Here is a 16864-nt window from a genome sequence, read left to right as displayed (position 1 = left end):
GAGTTAAATATCATAGAAATGAATCCATTGGACCACAACGATAACCAAACCATTCAAACAATATTGTGCGGTGTGGGAGAAGGGGTCTATTATAAAATATTCAAAAATTGAGGGCAGTGTACGAAGACTATTCGAGTACATTGCAGGGCTTATTTTTACGCATTAAGCAGACAAGGCTTTACCCTGGCATGGCATGTAGAACAGACCTTGATCCTGCCCGCAAAAAGAGGTCCGTGAGAACAAAGACGTGGTTTTAGAACACTGCTTGTTTACATGAAAACTACCAACTACCAACATGAAAACTATAGACTTTGAAATAGAACGAAGGGCTGCTTAATGAAAGTGGGAGGCAGAGTCCGGCTTACACTCACATCCCAAAATCCCTTGCAAGCCTACCAGTGGAAGCAGCTACTTAAAGATGGTCCAGTCATCCAGATAAATAATACATTATTTTTGTAAACACAATTTATAAGAACACCGAGGCTCGATTTGCCAAATAATACGAAAACAGTCGGAGAAAACGATGTGTCCTGGAATATTTTATCTTATGTCAACAAAACAGAACATATTTTATCAGTAAATCAACCTTCCTACTAAAAATTTATGCAGGGCTGTTATTTAGTGGTCTTACGAATAGCATGTAAATATAGAAAAATTAATGCTGCAATGAGAAAAATATTAACAACACCCGAGCCTCATTATTCAAAGAACCAAAACATGGAGCCTCGGCAAAAATTATCTGGCTCTTTTAAAAAAATTTTGTAGTGCTTCAACTTGAAAAGTATGGAAATTTTGCATAACAGTCAATTTTGTATGAATTTTTTTGGGATTATTTGTTTATAACTACTTGTAAACCATACCACATATAATAGACGAAAGATTCTTAAATTAATCCTCTCAAGAGGAGTGTAGTGTTATCAAGGAAGGCCCTTGTGCAAAAAGTTCTAGATACAACCGCAAAAAATTGGCTACTCTTCGGCATTTCAGCTTCCCTAAGCCCCCCCCCCCCCCCCCCGCCTCCTCAAGCATTACATCCCCGCCTCACATGTGGCTTTTTGAACAATTTTTGTTTAGTGTAAAGGACATAACGTTTCTTAAAACGGTTTTAGACAGGAAAATTATTACAACAATCTAACCGAGTGCCTAACCTTAAATCTCTCAAGTAATTTTGATTATTTATCATATAAAGAGTACCTATTAGACTTTGAAACATTTTTGTAACTTCCCAGGGGGCTAGTAAATGATGACGTCATCAGTGTGGTCGATTAACGATACTTTTAGATAAAAATCCATCAAAAAACCAAATAGTCTTGAATTTCTCAACGATTTTTAGCTATTTAGAACATACGACATACTTCAAGAACATATTTCGCATAGAACTGTGAGGTTCTCGCGTAATGGGCATGTTTTGAAGATTAAAAGGATCAAGGTAAGAAGATAACATTTGTTCAAATGCCTTATCTTTCAAAGGTAAGATTAGGCATAGATTCGCCACACGTGCCATCCGACGACGTAAATCAGAAACCTCTCAACCTCTCTAGTTATCGTTAGCGTCGTAGTCATTAGGTGAAAGTCATCATCATTCAAGACATCGATTTCGCTCGGACCATTCTCATTGTCGGCATTGTACCCAGTTTCACCTTCAAGTCTTTCAATTCCTCGATTTCTAGCAGATCTCTTTATTACGAAACTCTTTCCTTGTCCCTAGTCAAGGCCACTCATGTCGGCATCTTAACTGTCGTTTACAAAATTGGTTGCTCTTCGTTATCTTCTACTTATGTTAAAGGTAACTGTGATCCGGTTAACCAAATTGGTAAAAATGTATATTCTTGCTCATACTTCCAATTAATAAAATTAATAAAAATTCAGTCAACATGTATGACGAAAATAAGCCCCTCAATATATACATTTTTGTTTGTGATGAATGTTTGCCTGAAAATATCTCAAGACTAAAATACTGATGACTTGAAGACTTATTGCTAACAATGAGCCATTGCGCTACACAAGCATCCCATAATGAATTTTCAGACAGTCTGAATTCAATTCTGTTTAATCGGTAGAAGTTTACTACCATTGTTAGGGTTGTCACCAGGACAATTTGTCACGCTCGCAAAGGCTCATTGTTTGTAATAAGTCTTTAATGTACGTATGTTCTAAATAGCTAAAAATCATTGAGAAATTTAAGGCTATTTGGTTTTGTGATGGATTTTTCACGAAAAAATAACGTTAATCAACCACACTGATGACGTCATCATTTACTAGCCCCCTGGGAAGTTACAAAAATGTTTCAAAGTCTAAGAGTACTTTTTGTATGCTAAATAATCAAAATTACTTGAGAGATTTATGGTTAGGCACTTGGTCTAGATTGTTGAATAATTTCCCCGTCTATTTCTTTTAGACAAAGCCAAACCAAAAAGTCTGTGGCAAATATGTGGTTGGCCAAATCTTTTTCAAGTTTCAATAACATCTTAGATACGCTCGCGTAAACAAACTGTGTATTCAGTTATTAAATATAATGAAAGTCATAAAGACTTATGCATAGAATAATTCAACACCCCTCTCTTCCATTAAAAATTGGTCTCTATGTACTTTATTAGCAGAGAAATGAACATTGACCTGGAGGGAGGGGGTACAAATCTCAACACCGTCTGTCCGGGATTGTAGACTCCATGTAAAAAGAGTATAACAGTATATCGCTCTGGTAAACAGTTCGTTCTTCACAAAGCTACCGTTAATGGCCAATTTCCTTGAAAGTTTGTCACGTGGATGAGAATGCACTGCTGCAGGTTTACAGGTGAAATATATCGCAAATTAAATTGCTTGCAAAACATCTATACCTGCTGTCTGCGCAGCCTTATTACTTGCAGCTAGTCACTTGCTCTAAGCTTGCTTAGAAGTCAAGCGTCTTACCAAATGTTCTAACATGGCTTGCATTCTGATTTAAGGTCAATCGGCTACATGTCGTGATTCAGAGATGGTTTCAACTGCAGTGGTGATTTCAGTACTAGCGATTCTGGGGACTGCAACTGTTGTTATCAACGTCTTGACTCTGATGATCATTTACCGAAGAAGGCGTTTACGAAAACCAAAGAACTATCCAATAATTAGCTTTCTGCTTGCCGGCTTGATTCAAGGAATTATTGTAGTACCAGCGTATTGCTTGAAGCGACTTGATTTGTCCAACGTTCCTGAGTGGATTTGCGATCTGTTTAGATTCCCATATTTCATGTGCGGTCATATGCTGACGCTCAGTATACTTCTCGTAGCCATGGACAGGATGGTCGCTATCAACTGTCCTTTCAAGTACCACAATATCATATCCAAATGCAGAATGATCACATGCATCATATCATTTTGGGTCGCGATCATTATAATTGACTTACTTCCCTTCATCTACGGGGCCTCCAAAGACTTGAAATGTAAATATGTGCCGTGGAGGGCTTGGAGCATTGCAGTTCTCGTTCTTACGATTGTAATACCCTTTTTGATCATATCGGTTTGTTACGCATGGATTTGGAGGCTAGCTGCACGCCATGCGAGGGAAATTTCACAGGCCTCACTGGAAGGACACCAAGAAGCGAAAAGAGGTTTTAAGACCTTAATAGAGTTGAGGGCAACAAGGACCACGCTCCTTCTTGTTGGAATTTTCTTGCTTTGCTGGGCGCCGATTGGTATTTACTATTTGGTTGAAAACATTTGCGGTGATTGTGTCACTAATGCAGTTTCTATCCACATGCAGGAGAGCTTTAAATTCTGGGTGAAGGTCATTTCATATACATCTAGTATCTTTTCGCCATTAGCCTACTGCTGGAGGAACAGGGAATTTAGGCGTGAAGCATCCACCATGCGAATATCACAGTTCAAAACCAACTCCATTCCTCATTTATTTTTAAAACCGTTGCAAAAAGGAGGGGCAAAGTTAAACAATGGAATGACAGACTGGGCTGTAACGGTTGGTCCAACAGTGAGTCCCGAAAAAAACGCGGAATCAATCAGAGACCTGGCGAATCATAAATAAGCCTACCAAAATTATAAAGTAACTATTTAACCAACCAATTTCGAACAACCTGCGAAGAAGGCTTAAGTACAATCTGTGAGAAAGGATTTGGTGCAATCTGTGAGGAAGGATTTGGTACAATCTGTGAGGAAGGATTTTTTGCATTCTTGAGTTAATTGTTGACCCTAAATTTCATGAGAATACCAATTCTTACATTATTAATTGCGTTCATACTTTTGGTATTGCTATTTAAAATCAACATTGTGATAAAATTGGAAACTTCTTCACAGTTGAGTACGGTTGTTATTCAACAGGATAATGGAGTATAGATTGAAACTAAAATGATAACAGGTAGAAGACGCAAATTATTTAATTTTTTTACCGTCCGACAATCCATGATGTTTTAAATAAACCATCGCAGCGGCTTGTTCGGTGGCCTGTTTGCTCTTTTCCCTAAAATATTCAATAATATGGAATCTAATAATTAGTCTAGTTGTAATTAGAGAGCTGTGTATCTTCATGTTTCAAACTTAATAACACAGTGAGCTTGGGTCATTTAATTGAATATCAAAATATTATGTTTCCATGCTTCAAACCTATTTTCATTTATGTATAGAATAGAAGCCACGTTTTCGCTATTCCGTGCCATCCTTTGGAGTAGGCCAAGTCTTTCAATAATCTTATGTTCATCTGCCGTTATTTCTGCAGTTTTATTGAATGATTAGTTGATTTCAAAATATGTTTATTTGCCGGCCTTCTGATATGTCTGATTAAACTGATGGAAAAAAGTTTCCTTTCTACCAACCAATTCGAAATTTTCTGGCACGTTCTTGGAATTCTTAACATTAAATTCACTTCATTCTTATCATTTCCAATTATGTACTCAATCTTAAAGTGACTAAGAAAGCATACATGCTTGGCTTTCAGGAAAAGATTTTCCAAGATCTGATTTTGAGGCTTTCAAAAGAATTTCTGATTTTCATAAGAAATAAAACGGCTTTATTCTCATGTCGTGTAAACATTTTTATAACATTCCTGAGCTAGTTCTGAGAATATCTAAAAACTGTCCTGAAGCTCAGCTACCGAGTTTCTTAAAAAAAATACAGAAAACCTGTCAGAAAATTTCCTTACAGAAAATTTAGTGTTTTACAGGTAATAATAATTTTTAATCTATTGCTAAAATCTGTTCATCTCTTCACTAACGATATAGCGGTGCGAATAATCGCTTTCATACCTTTTATCATCCGACACTAATAATGACATTTTGAGATCCCCTCATCCTGAATCTATCAAACCTAACAGACCTAATAGACTGGTTCGAATAGTCTGAAGTCCGCTTGGTCTCAATTATGGAATGGCCTACCGAACAAAATTAAATCCGCTGAAAACTTGAAAACTTCAAACCATAGAATTGGATGAGACCATAGAATGGTCCAGAATGTAAATAGAACACCTGAAGTAGTTTAATTCTATTTAATGGTAGATTTTGTGTATATATTCTAATTTCATCCGAATTAGATAAGTCAACTCTGTTTATATTGTATATACTGTCAGCTATGTAAAATCGAATAAATATGAATAAACAATAACAAGAATAAGCGTAGAATAAATATGAATAAGCGTAGTGCACCGACGCTTGCAGCAGGCCTCTTTTTTGTAAGAACCAGTAAATTTAAGTTCAGGCTGACTGTTCTTAATTTCTTGCACAAATCTGAGGCTGGATTTTTAATTTGTTCTTAGATTAAAATGGTGTAAGCAGCGCAATTGTTAGCTTTTTCATTCGAGGAAGGTATTCAGGCCTTATTTGCCAACAAAGTGAATGAGACAACCTTCATTTGCCGACAAGTTTCAAAATACACCGAAAAAGAACCCACACATGGCGAAAATCCTCGTTTTTGAGATGAAACGTTGTTTAAAACTTCATTTTACAGTAGCTCATCCTAGCTTGTTCTTCGTTTGTTCTTAACATTTGACTAATTTTGAGACTCGTGTTCTTATAAAATTGTTCTTAAAAAAGAGTGTAGCTGTTACTTGTAGACAGGTTTGAACCATAATGAATAATATGAACTAGGTGATAGTTTGACTTAGTGGCCGGCAGATACCGCATTGAATTAAGCAATGGTTTATCGATTTTTCTGGTGATATACCTGCAGCTTCTATACTCGAGCCATGTAAACATCTCTGTTCAACACTGGATCGGTCAGTCATCTACACTGTGACTGGATACGTAAAAAAGCTAACTAGGCAATGCGCTAAACAAAACAGAGGGTTTTTTGGAAATAAGCATTGGATATAGAGTCCATATGTAGGTAAAATGTCTGAGTTGAAGGATCATATTTTGCAGGATATCCTAAATTTCATTTTGTAGATACACCGTCATTAATACGATCCCATTACCACTCTATCGTGATTTTCTGACAATTTACATTCCCAAAATGTTTCGGAATTTTACTCTTCGATGCCTAATAAGATAGAGGGAGGCGTAATTACAGGGAGATGTAGAGTAAATGGCTGGTTGCTAAAAAACTGCTGTTACAAACAAGGTAGAACAAGGTATAGAAGCTGGAACCAACTGTTTTAATATGCTTGGGTCACTACTTATTTATAAAAAAGAATGTTTCATTCGTTTAGATATGCCTATTTTCTACCCTGCATGCTCAGTTGTAAGAGTAAAATTGCAAGTTCAAACCATCCCTTACTCTAATTTGGCACTGGACAAAGTTGACAAAAGCATCTAAATTGTTCTCGCTTCTACAATAAACACTGTCTTGCACTCCCAGAACCATCAACACTGCATTCTTTTTACAAAACCATTATTATATGATAAAGAGAACATTATACGCAATCTCTGTTATCTTACCAGGTCAGTGTACCATATTTTCTCCCATCCACTGTCAGTACTGATTTGAATAGCCGATCTGAATTGGTTTCCTTGACAAAAAATTTCAAAATTACTACGAGATGACAAAGGTAAAGTGATGAAAAGCAGTGATAAACTTTGGTATAAACCTACATGAAAAAATAAAGTGTGTTGGGTTAATCAGCAAAAAAAACACAATAAAATATGATTTTGATTATGTGACTATAGACGATAACTTTACAAGGGATGCTGTAGCTGCTAAGGTCAAGGGGGCCCTTGTGATATGAATACGATCTTAAGAGTAGGAAGAAGGGGCCCTGAATTGAAGTGGAGGTCTGGACCTTGTATGTGATCGCATCCCCAGGTCTGGCAACTGCTGTTGAGGGCCAGATCCCCAAAAGTATTTTATAATGACTAAGCGAGGTTTCAAAATAGTTGAACCCGATTAATATTAACAGCACAGATACTTTTGAAATGACTTGACAACTTCGATCATAATCATTCATTTGTAAGCATACGACGGACCTTTTTATTGTTGAGTCATCAGCTTTGTCTTAAAGGATATGAGAAACGTCAAAATCTCATCCAAATCTGAACCTCAAAGACACCTAAATCTTATCTCAAAACTTGTGTTTGGAGAAATTCTCTATGTGGTTAGCTTTTTTCAAAGAAGATGTGTCAGCTTCTTCAGGGATATCTAATTTATGAGAAGTCGGCTTCTTGAGAAGTCGGCTACAACGAAAGTGCTTTAGATAGGCCTTTCATTAGAGAAAAACAGTAACTAAGGGCAAAGAGGAAAAATACAATAGTTTTGGGAAATAAGTCGCAGTAACTAGAGGCGTTGCCATACCTTTAAATCCACATTGCTTATCGCTTTCTCGTATTTTACGCAAAATATTCATTGCCATCTGATAGTTATTTTGACAAAGAAATATAAATAATGGATAATCTGAGGATCCTACGAAGTTCGATAGAACCTGCTAACAAAGAAAAAATCGAAATTTTTATTCAAACGAGAATAGAATCGTATATCGGCAAAATGTCTTTGCAGTTGATAGTCGATAGCAGAAATCATCCATTTGTCAAAATTACAAAACAAATCTATATTGCTTTTCAAAGATGTATGATAATTTATATTCACTTAGCTGTAAAATACAATAAAAACTCACCGTTGTGTATTTAGGAGGCGGCAAATTAGATTTCCTACAAAAAAAGCTTATTTATATTTACTGTAAATAACATACACCGTATTTATTGTATATGAATAAAGAAATAGAAATACAGTCTATATTTTATTGCGACACTCAATGTGTTATCTTTCTAAAACACAATGGAAGAACTGAAAAATCCGTGCGGAAGTGGCATCTCAAGAGATCTTTCGAATTGACCATGCTTATTTAGGTATTTCGGCGCCAAAGCGATACAACATTTTCACAAAATGCATCTGTGGAAAATAACCTCATAATTTTTATTGCGTTTAAAAGCTTTCCAAAAGCGGTGAATTTCCTCATCTTTGATCTTTTCTATTAGAGGGAGTATCATTTAAATTTCTTCTTCATATGCTTAAATCGTTACCATTCTAACTGAAAGTAACGTGTCCAATTTAAGACTGGCTTCTTCGCAGGGAACACTATATGCTCTAGAGATAACGTATTTCAACCGAACAACTGTGGAGTCATTGTCAATTTCTGAGAAGTAATACGTGGTGCACCGATAAGGATGTCCCAGTTTGCAATTCCAACAGCAAATGGCTATTTAAATGGAATGATGTGATAACAATAAGATGAAATGGGAGTATATCCTCTATCCGTAAAGAGAATCATCTTACACGATAATCATATGCAACAATTTGACGTATTCAGTGGTGCATTGTAAGGAGAATATCAAGGATGACCTATCGAATAGATATTATAAAAACAAGAGCAGCGGGATAAATTGTTACTTGTTAGTATTAACAATCATGCTGATACCACGAACCTTTGGACCAAAACATCACGAGCGCGCGTCTGTCTCTATTGGCTGAAAATATCTGAAAAAGGCATCTTCCCTTTATCTTCATTCATAGCCCTTTTGCACTAAACCAATTAATGGCGGCCGTACTCGACGTTGAGCGGTGAATTATGAGCCGTTTATTTGGAGTGTGTCTGCTTGGAGCGATTTTTGTTGATTTGTATGGCGCTCCCAAAGTTAGAATACCTTAATAGAAATCATTTAGAGCTGATGCGCAGATAGTGGATTTTCGCCTGGAGATCTTTCTTAAAAATAGCTTTGTTTAAAGGCATAATAACCTCCTAGAGGCAAATGATAAAACGCCCAACCAGCGGTTATAGGGCTACATAGAAAAAAACTGAAAAATTACAAGAGAAACAAACGGAAAAAGATACAACAGAAAAGAATAACATACCTCGTATGTTCAAACAATATCATTTTTGGTGTGATAGTTTTTGGAAAGTCGTGCCTAAAATCAGAATTTGATTGATGACAGTTATGAGAGAACGAAAAGTAAACCGGCCTTCTGTCAAGAATGAAAAAAACACGATGAGAAAGAGAAAAGAAGAAGTGAAATTAAAATAACTCATACATACTTGTTAAATTTGATATTTTTGCAAATAAATCCATCAGTCTTCCTTCTTTTCTCAGCATGTCCGATGCTCTTTTCAATCTTAGAAACAAAAATTTTCGTTATAATTAACGAGTAACAAAAAACCTATAGAAAGGTATCACTGGCGGCGCTTCAAATATACACAGTATGTGTTGGAAAAAGTTACTTCCTTAGCAACGGACACAAGTCAATTGCAACTTCTCTCAAACATTTTGTCGAAGATATAAAAGAATTGTGTACCACAGTTAGCTTGTTTGCTTAATATTTTGACACATAAATAAAGAATTTGATTGATTGATTGATCAATTGATTGATTGCATATAGCGATGAATTGGTTGAAATAGCATAGTCTTATCGCCAAGCTTCTTAAAAAAATCGCAGGAAAAACTTCAGCTCCTTTCAATATTGGCATTCAAAACTTATAAAACTCTCACAACGGCCTAATCAAGCAACATATTTTTAAAACACCGTCAAATAAAGATTTTTATTAGCGGTTTACAGCTGTGAAGATGATTCTCAATTTTTTATATTCACTTTTTAGCATTGATTTCAAGAAAATGTTGCTTGGAAGTGAAAAGAAGCGATCAGTTTTGCACTCTTATCGTCCTAGGAAGAAGGCTTTTCAAAGGTACAAAATGCACACTACTTGAAACAATTTGCCCTAAGTAAATTGCTGGGACAGGACAAATTGATATCAAACCTCTTCTTCAATCTCTCCAAGTTTTCGTCGCCTTTTTTCTACAACTTCGTTCAGTTGAGATTTCATCCCAAAAATTTCACTTAAAAAGGAAAAAAAAATAGAAAAGATAAATCAACTGGCACATTTCGTAAATATCCTTTAAACTGGAGAGGAAAAACACATCTTTAAAGATACTAGAATTTATATTACTGTACTGAAAAGTCGAAAGCCCGACCAAAAATTGTAACATTTGGCTACAAGTGAACAAATAGGACACAAATGGAAAATTAAGGCGAATTGAAATCAAAGTACTGGACAATGCTCTCTTTAAGTTTCAACTGAGATTTACCGGAAAATTTTCCTAGTATTATGTTCAATAGTAAAAACAGCAACATTTACAGTCATGTGCCAACGATTCTAATTGGTCCAATTCGATCCATAACTGAGTACATAATATTTCCTATAATATATTAGAATTATTTATCATTGTTTTGAAGTTTTATACCCTGGGGAGTTCTAGACGCAAAGATTTAGTATGTTTTAAAATGAGGATCATGATGTGGTAGATAGCATTATTAATCAAGATGGCTTCCCGTAAAATCTCAAAGGACTAAATGCTTACAGCGGACTCTAGTGATATGCTAAGATGAAGAATAATTCATAGGCAAACAAATGCTTATCGAGAATATTGTGTCTACATGTTTATAAGCGACGTTTCTTGATCGGAAAACAAACTCACGACAAGCGTAGCTCATTAAACTCAATTAGCGAATTTATAAACAAAATGCTTAATCGCCAAAGTAATATGTCCGTATAATAACAGAGCGACAATATTGCACTTTTAAAACTTCTGCAGGACAATGAAATTGAAAATACATATTCATAAATTCTTTATCAAATAGTAAACTGTACTAAATAAACATACCATAATTCATCGAATGTTTTAGAAGCGAGTAATTTTTGCCCATCGTCAGTGTCCAGGCTTTTATGCATAAGCTGACAAATACAGTACTTGGTACCAGGGAAATTATGATCAAACATTAATGCATAGGTCAGGTAGTCCTTGATCTCGTTCTCCGTTGATAACAGACCTTGTTTTCTAAAAACAGATGGGTTCCATTCTGCAGCCCTTGCTAGCATAACCGATGAACAGCAAGTATTCTTTCTAAAGCGTTCAATTTCATCAAAGCTCTTAACGTCTAAAGAACCGCCATTCGCAATGACAGGTATAGAGATAGACTTTGAAATTTCTCTTATGACGTCATAGTTGCAAGGCTGAGACGACCTTTGAGTTCGAATCCTACCAAAAAGAAGGGAAATGGTTGGTAAAACTATAATAAAGTAAGGAAATTGGAAAAATAGTTTTAAATGGAATTGATTAACTTCAGTCACCCAAGATTACATGGAATGTTTAATTGAAGAGCTTCATTTTTTACAAGTTTATTGACAGATGTTACTTGTCGTCACAGTTAAAAGGGTCAACAGAGAGCTTCCATTAATACATCTGCTGGTGAAACGGACAAGAGAAAGTATGAAAGAGAAAGGACTGACTAAAGCAATTCCCGTCTTGGATAAAAGAGCATATGCATGGAACAAAATCATCATTACGCATGCTCTTTGACTCAAAGACGGGGGTTGCGTCACAAATTATAAGATTTCGCCTCCCTAACAAACAATGAATGTTGCCTGTATTCTGACACTGTCCAACATCGTTTTATTATAGATCATTTTATATATTTAAAACGCTTCAAAAATAGTGCATGTTCTAGAATCTAGACGATGGAACAGGTAGAAGTGGGAAAACACGGCAATCATAACGTTATGAAATAAAAATTGGAACATTTACTTGAAAATAACCAACTGATGTAACACAGAAAACTTACAAACTGCAATGAAAAGAAACCACTTCAATGGTTTTTACATGGTTTAAATTCTTCATAAAACTTCATAGAAGCAGTTAATTGTGTTTATAAATGAGCAGCTGTTTTCACCATATCAAATCGTACTTTAAGAAAATCCAGCGGAACAATATAATAATCAAACAGACAATACTATAGTCGTGGAACATTTAAAATGCAACTAATTTTACTTACCGCCCATGGACTGCAAGAGCTTTGACTCCAGTGGATTCTATAATCTTTACTAAATTCAAAGTTTCCTCAAGCTGAAAAATACACAAAAAGTTATTAGGAAGACACTTTTAACGTTAAGAAAAAAATGAATCACGAAAGGAACCAAACGGATTGAATTTTCCAAGAGATGGAAGCTGCAAAGCATGTTCAGATTAAGATCCGATAATTGTTGTGCCATTACGTTGTAATAGAATTAACTTTCAGATTAAGTTAACTTTCAGATTGAATTTACTTTCAGATTGTTTTCGTGTACGATTCGCTCTTTAAAAAATAGCTTTTAGTACGACTGGGAAGTAATACCAGGAGCTAAAGCAGATTACCAAAGGAAACTACACTCACTGTCTAAGAATGCTGAAAAATCCCAACACTGCCTTTTATAAACGCAAATTATTCCAGGTTTGATTGATCCTGTTTTTACGGTCGTTTTGATAATGTGAAAAAAATAATTACATTCCGCTTTTTAATAATATTTCCAAAAAAATGTTTGTGTAGTAGCTATTGTGAAAAAGTAAAATAACCTAGAAATTCTTGTTCAACTTCACAGAGCTTAGACAATACACCAACTTGCTTCTCCAATCTCTTGAAGAAGATTAAATGCATTCGTTTTGCTTTTATCGTTCTACTAGAGTTGAAGATGAAAGCAAAACTTTTTTCAATGATACTATAACAGATAATCTAATCTTTGAGGGTACTGTGTTATTTATAATAAAAGAACGAGGCCCTTGTAAAAATTATCTCAAAACATTAGCAAAAAGAATAAAAAAGCGCAGAACTCTTGTTTATTCTTTCTAAATTGTAAATTACATTACATTAAATTACAAAGCAAAAAGGCGTCCAAAAACTTACATTTGGTAAAATTCGTATTTTACAAGTCACAGGTTTCTTGATACCATTTACAAGGGTTGTTAGGATCTGTTGGAGTGCAAGAAAAGATTCTTAAGTTAAACTGGAATACATGAATAGGAAAACACACAGTTCAAATATGTCTGCTCCTATTTATTACTGGATAACTAGCAAACTAAAACAAATTTAAAAGATATCCTTTCCTCTTAAGTCAGCAAAAAAAATAAAATGCATTGGTAAAAAGCGCTAAGCTATAAAAACAAGGATAATTCCAGGCTGGATAAAGCTAGTTTCCAACAAGTATTCTATATGTACACTGTTTGTTCCTGAACGTTTTAAACATTGCATTGACATTGCGAAAACTGTAAAAAAAATTTAAATGTCAGTAATCATAAAAAATATCAGTCTGTTGAATATCAGTGCATTGACTGCTGAGCATGGATAAATATTTTATTGTAGAGGTTTAAGAGGATTTTGACAATTTCAGGATAAGCAGAAATATCTTTTTTAAAAATTTGAAGGAAAACTTACCTCCCTGACTTTTTCTGGTTGTTCCAACAGTGCTGCACCCATGCCACCCTGAAGAGACATTCTAAGACTAGAGGAACATCTATCTAGTCCATATAATTTAACTCTATATTCATTTATTATTAAGATTTCAATGAGTATCAGGGATAAAGTTAATAAATTTTGCCAAATTTCAAAGATTTTACAAAATATGAAACCAATGCAGAGGGACCAAACTTTAAAATATCTGATATATCTCGATACAAGAAATAAGTGGAGAATATAGGGTTTGTTGGCAATTGCAGAACTCTTCTGCTACTTTCAGAGAGCCTTGGCTGATCTGATATTTGGGATTCAACTTATACCTTCAAAAACTTAATCAAATTTTGGCTTATCAAAGTATGTTGCATTGATATATATAATCCTTGATAACAGGTAAAATCTTATATACACTGTCCATGTAGGCTAAAATATATTCATTTAGTTTCACTCTAATATTATTATTTGTTATCTGTAATCCTTATCCTGTTATTTAGTAGCAAAAATCATGCACCTTGTACTAAATTACTCTTCTGTTTATAAATTTCAAATTTGAAAATAAATACTTGAAAAAATAGTCAATTCCAACAACCCAACAACCTTGAGATGAAAAAACAATCAAAGGGAAATGTTGAATTAAAATGTTATACCTTTATTGAAAATTCCTTTGGGCATCCCATGTTAACATCTATACCAGCAACATCATCTTCACTAAAATTTTAACAGATACATTTAATACAAAACATTTTAACAGACAATATTTTTACTTCTGATAAAGAATTAGGACAAAAGGTGTTGTATGAATGGAGCACACTTCATAATACAAATGAAAAAATATTGCAAATCAATCAGAAAGCCTCACATTATCCATCAATTAATTCTCCAAAAAATGCTATATAATAAATATAAAATGATAAAAGTGAATTAACAAACTTGCATTATTTTGGCAACCTTTAATGCTCTTTTTGCATCGCATGTGCCCTAAAATACAAATCAGGTATATATTAGATTTCTTAACTTTTAGTCAATAAAAGTAATATTTTTTAAAATAAATTGCCAGTTATTTGGAAGAATCTAAACAAGAAAGAATAAAAAATAATTTCTTGGGCACATGAGAGAGCCCAAATAATCTCAAAACAATTCAACTGCCCTCACTTAAATGGCAACTTTTACAAAATGTTAAATATTCATTACCAGAAGAAAGATTTATTTACAAAGACATTCAATTATGTTCTGCATTTGCTATAACCATTACTATGGCATCTCTGGCGAGTGATTGTAATAAGGAAGAAGTAATGTTTTGAACATCTGGGCAATGTTTTGTTAAATTTTACATTTTTTATTAAGATAAGGATAAGAGAACAAACCATCTGGAAAACCACTTTATCCTTTTCAGCAGAGCATGTTCTGAAGATAATTGTTCCATCTGGAGCAACATAATCAATGGTTCCAAGGACCTCTGCCAAAATTGAATGTGAACATAACTTAATCATTTTCAATGCAGATACATATAACTTTATTCTATATTCTTATATAAACTTTATTCTTAATTAAATTCTAACAAAAGGCCAGTGTATTTTATACTCAGATTTAAAGAACTTATCCCTTTCAATCCTGTGGTCACAATAAAAAAAGTAAACATTGTAATTCAAACAACAAGTATACAAAGCAAAAGGCAACCAAAACAGTTACAAACCATTCTTTATTCTCTTTGAATGTAATATTTTAAAGTCTATGATTTCCTAAAATTATAAAATATAACTATGTGAGATTTTAAACAAAAATATACGAAATTGCTTAAGTGCAAACTTATGGTAGCTGTAGATATATTATATCACAGCTTTAATAAATAGCAGTATTCAAAGAATATTTCAGTAACTCTGAAAGAATTGTTTCAATGAGACAAAATAATCAGCAAAGCAACAAGAAAAATCCAACATAAACATATGCAATTTGAAAAGCCAAAAAAATTTAGGAACAAAATAAAAGATTTACTCTATATTAAAATTCTTTCAAAAACCAAAGCTTATATATTCTTATACTGCTTAAAAACCACAGCTTATATAATCCAGAACATATAATATAGCCACAGCTTATTTATGGATTCCAGAACAGCCTTTATCCAAGGTTTCTTCATTTTGGTATACATTGGATATAAAGGTAAGCCTTGTCAGAATTATTACAGTATTATACTTATGATCAAAATGAGGAGTCAGCTACATACTGCAAGAAAAATGTGTTGTTCATGCCATTTGAACAACTTTTGATAAGAAAGTGTGAACTGTGGTCTTAGAAGTTAAATTTTCTATCACAAGTGTCCTAATTTTTTATCAGTCTAAATTCAAAATTGATAGAATAATTTTCTAATTTGGGAGCAAAAACTTATATTTATTTTAAATTTCTTAATAAAATATTGAGCACTGGCAATTAATGAGAGCAAGTTTTGTTGGTTGAATCATAAGCCGGGTATTGCTGAGTGATGTGCTATTAACCAAAAATGAAAAAGTGGCAAAAGTCAACCAAAAGTCGCAATCTCAGCAAAACTGCAGTTTATAATTTAGGAATATTCTTAACGAATCAAATCCCACATTAAAATAATTGCAGTGGATTTTAGAGGGGGATTTTGTTAGATTTTCAAACGGTATACTCATTGCAGCTGAATCTCAGCCTCTAATAAGGACAAAAACTGTTTTCGATATAAAACGTCTTTAAATGCGTTGGTATTTCCTAGATAAAATTTAGGAACAAAGCAAAACGGCGACGAGAATCCATACGAGGCACAGTATGTAATGAGAGAAATTTTCAAAATAAATGAAATAAAATGCATTGCAAGATTCACAGAATCCGGCGGACAGCCTATTTTGCGGTTCTTACTAAACTAGCATTTTCCTACCTCCGAATACACAATGTCTGCTCCGTAGTCGAGGCACAAAAGTCGAAATGGTAATGTTCCGATGCGAACCATTGGCGCAAGAATAACTTTATCAGAATAAGTTAACATTATGGATTTTTTCTCTGTATAATTCCTTTCGATGAAATATTGATTTTACTTTACTTTGCCATGTGTAGAGGCCATTATGCTTGAATTTAAAATATTTTGTTTGACTCCCTGTTTGGAAGTGAATACGAGGCACAGAAAATTCAATTTTTTACTCAGTGTTTAGTCAAATTTCAAACATGGGCAAAATAACTATAAACTTTGTGA

At 34.1% G+C, this 16864-nt stretch overlaps 2 protein-coding genes across 8 annotated transcripts in view; one reads left to right on the top strand and one right to left on the bottom strand.

The window, feature by feature from the left end:
- LOC135685157 (beta-2 adrenergic receptor) overlaps positions 1 to 4570 on the top strand; it is a 20436-nt gene extending 15866 nt beyond the window's left edge. For 4 of the 6 annotated variants that reach the window (XM_089112780.1, XM_089112777.1, XM_089112778.1 and 1 more), the window contains one exon: positions 2946 to 4570. In XM_089112780.1, the coding sequence (XP_088968906.1) occupies positions 2975 to 4018 (1044 nt within the window). In that variant the 5' untranslated portion in view covers positions 2946 to 2974 and the 3' untranslated portion in view covers positions 4019 to 4570. Of the gene's footprint in view, positions 1 to 1048; positions 2795 to 2945 lie in introns of those variants that run through there. The other 2 variants (XM_089112776.1, XM_065200984.2) reach the window with 2 other exon arrangements.
- LOC135685156 (tRNA-dihydrouridine(20) synthase [NAD(P)+]-like) lies at positions 4170 to 16864 on the bottom strand. 2 transcript variants are annotated; one of them, XM_065200981.2, is made up of 15 exons: positions 16553 to 16864; positions 15356 to 15401; positions 15027 to 15118; positions 14597 to 14640; positions 14310 to 14370; positions 13645 to 13692; positions 13117 to 13182; positions 12232 to 12302; positions 11064 to 11438; positions 10160 to 10238; positions 9443 to 9519; positions 9262 to 9315; positions 8027 to 8060; positions 6858 to 6928; positions 4170 to 4450 (listed from the first exon to the last, which is right to left on the bottom strand). In XM_065200981.2, exons 1-15 carry the CDS (start codon positions 16658 to 16660, stop codon positions 4363 to 4365), a joined length of 1314 nt encoding a protein of 437 aa, XP_065057053.2. In that variant the 5' UTR covers positions 16661 to 16864; the 3' UTR covers positions 4170 to 4362. The 2 variants fall into 2 exon arrangements, with proteins under 2 accessions (XP_065057053.2, XP_065057054.2); XM_065200982.2 differs by lacking the exon at positions 15356 to 15401 and having other exon boundaries at positions 16553 to 16693.

Source organism: Rhopilema esculentum, chromosome 15 (assembly GCF_057945365.1).
Source record: "Rhopilema esculentum isolate cy_ngs chromosome 15, ASM5794536v1, whole genome shotgun sequence".
Classification (NCBI taxonomy): domain Eukaryota; kingdom Metazoa; phylum Cnidaria; class Scyphozoa; order Rhizostomeae; family Rhizostomatidae; genus Rhopilema; species Rhopilema esculentum.
The sequence above is the reverse complement of the archived record's forward strand: the minus strand, read 5'-3'. Positions and strand labels throughout refer to the sequence as shown.

Coding starts and splice junctions, on each gene's coding strand:
- LOC135685156 (XM_065200981.2), bottom strand. CDS start 16,660: ATGTTAACTTATTCTGATAAAGTTATTCTTGCGCCAATGGTTCGCATC. Junction 6,929..8,026: donor CGCCTCCTAAATACACAACG/GTGAGTTTTTAT, acceptor TTTTTTGTCAAG/GAAACCAATTCAGATCGGCT. Junction 4,451..6,857: donor AAATATGGTACACTGACCTG/GTAAGATAACAG, acceptor TGAATATTTTAG/GGAAAAGAGCAAACAGGCCA.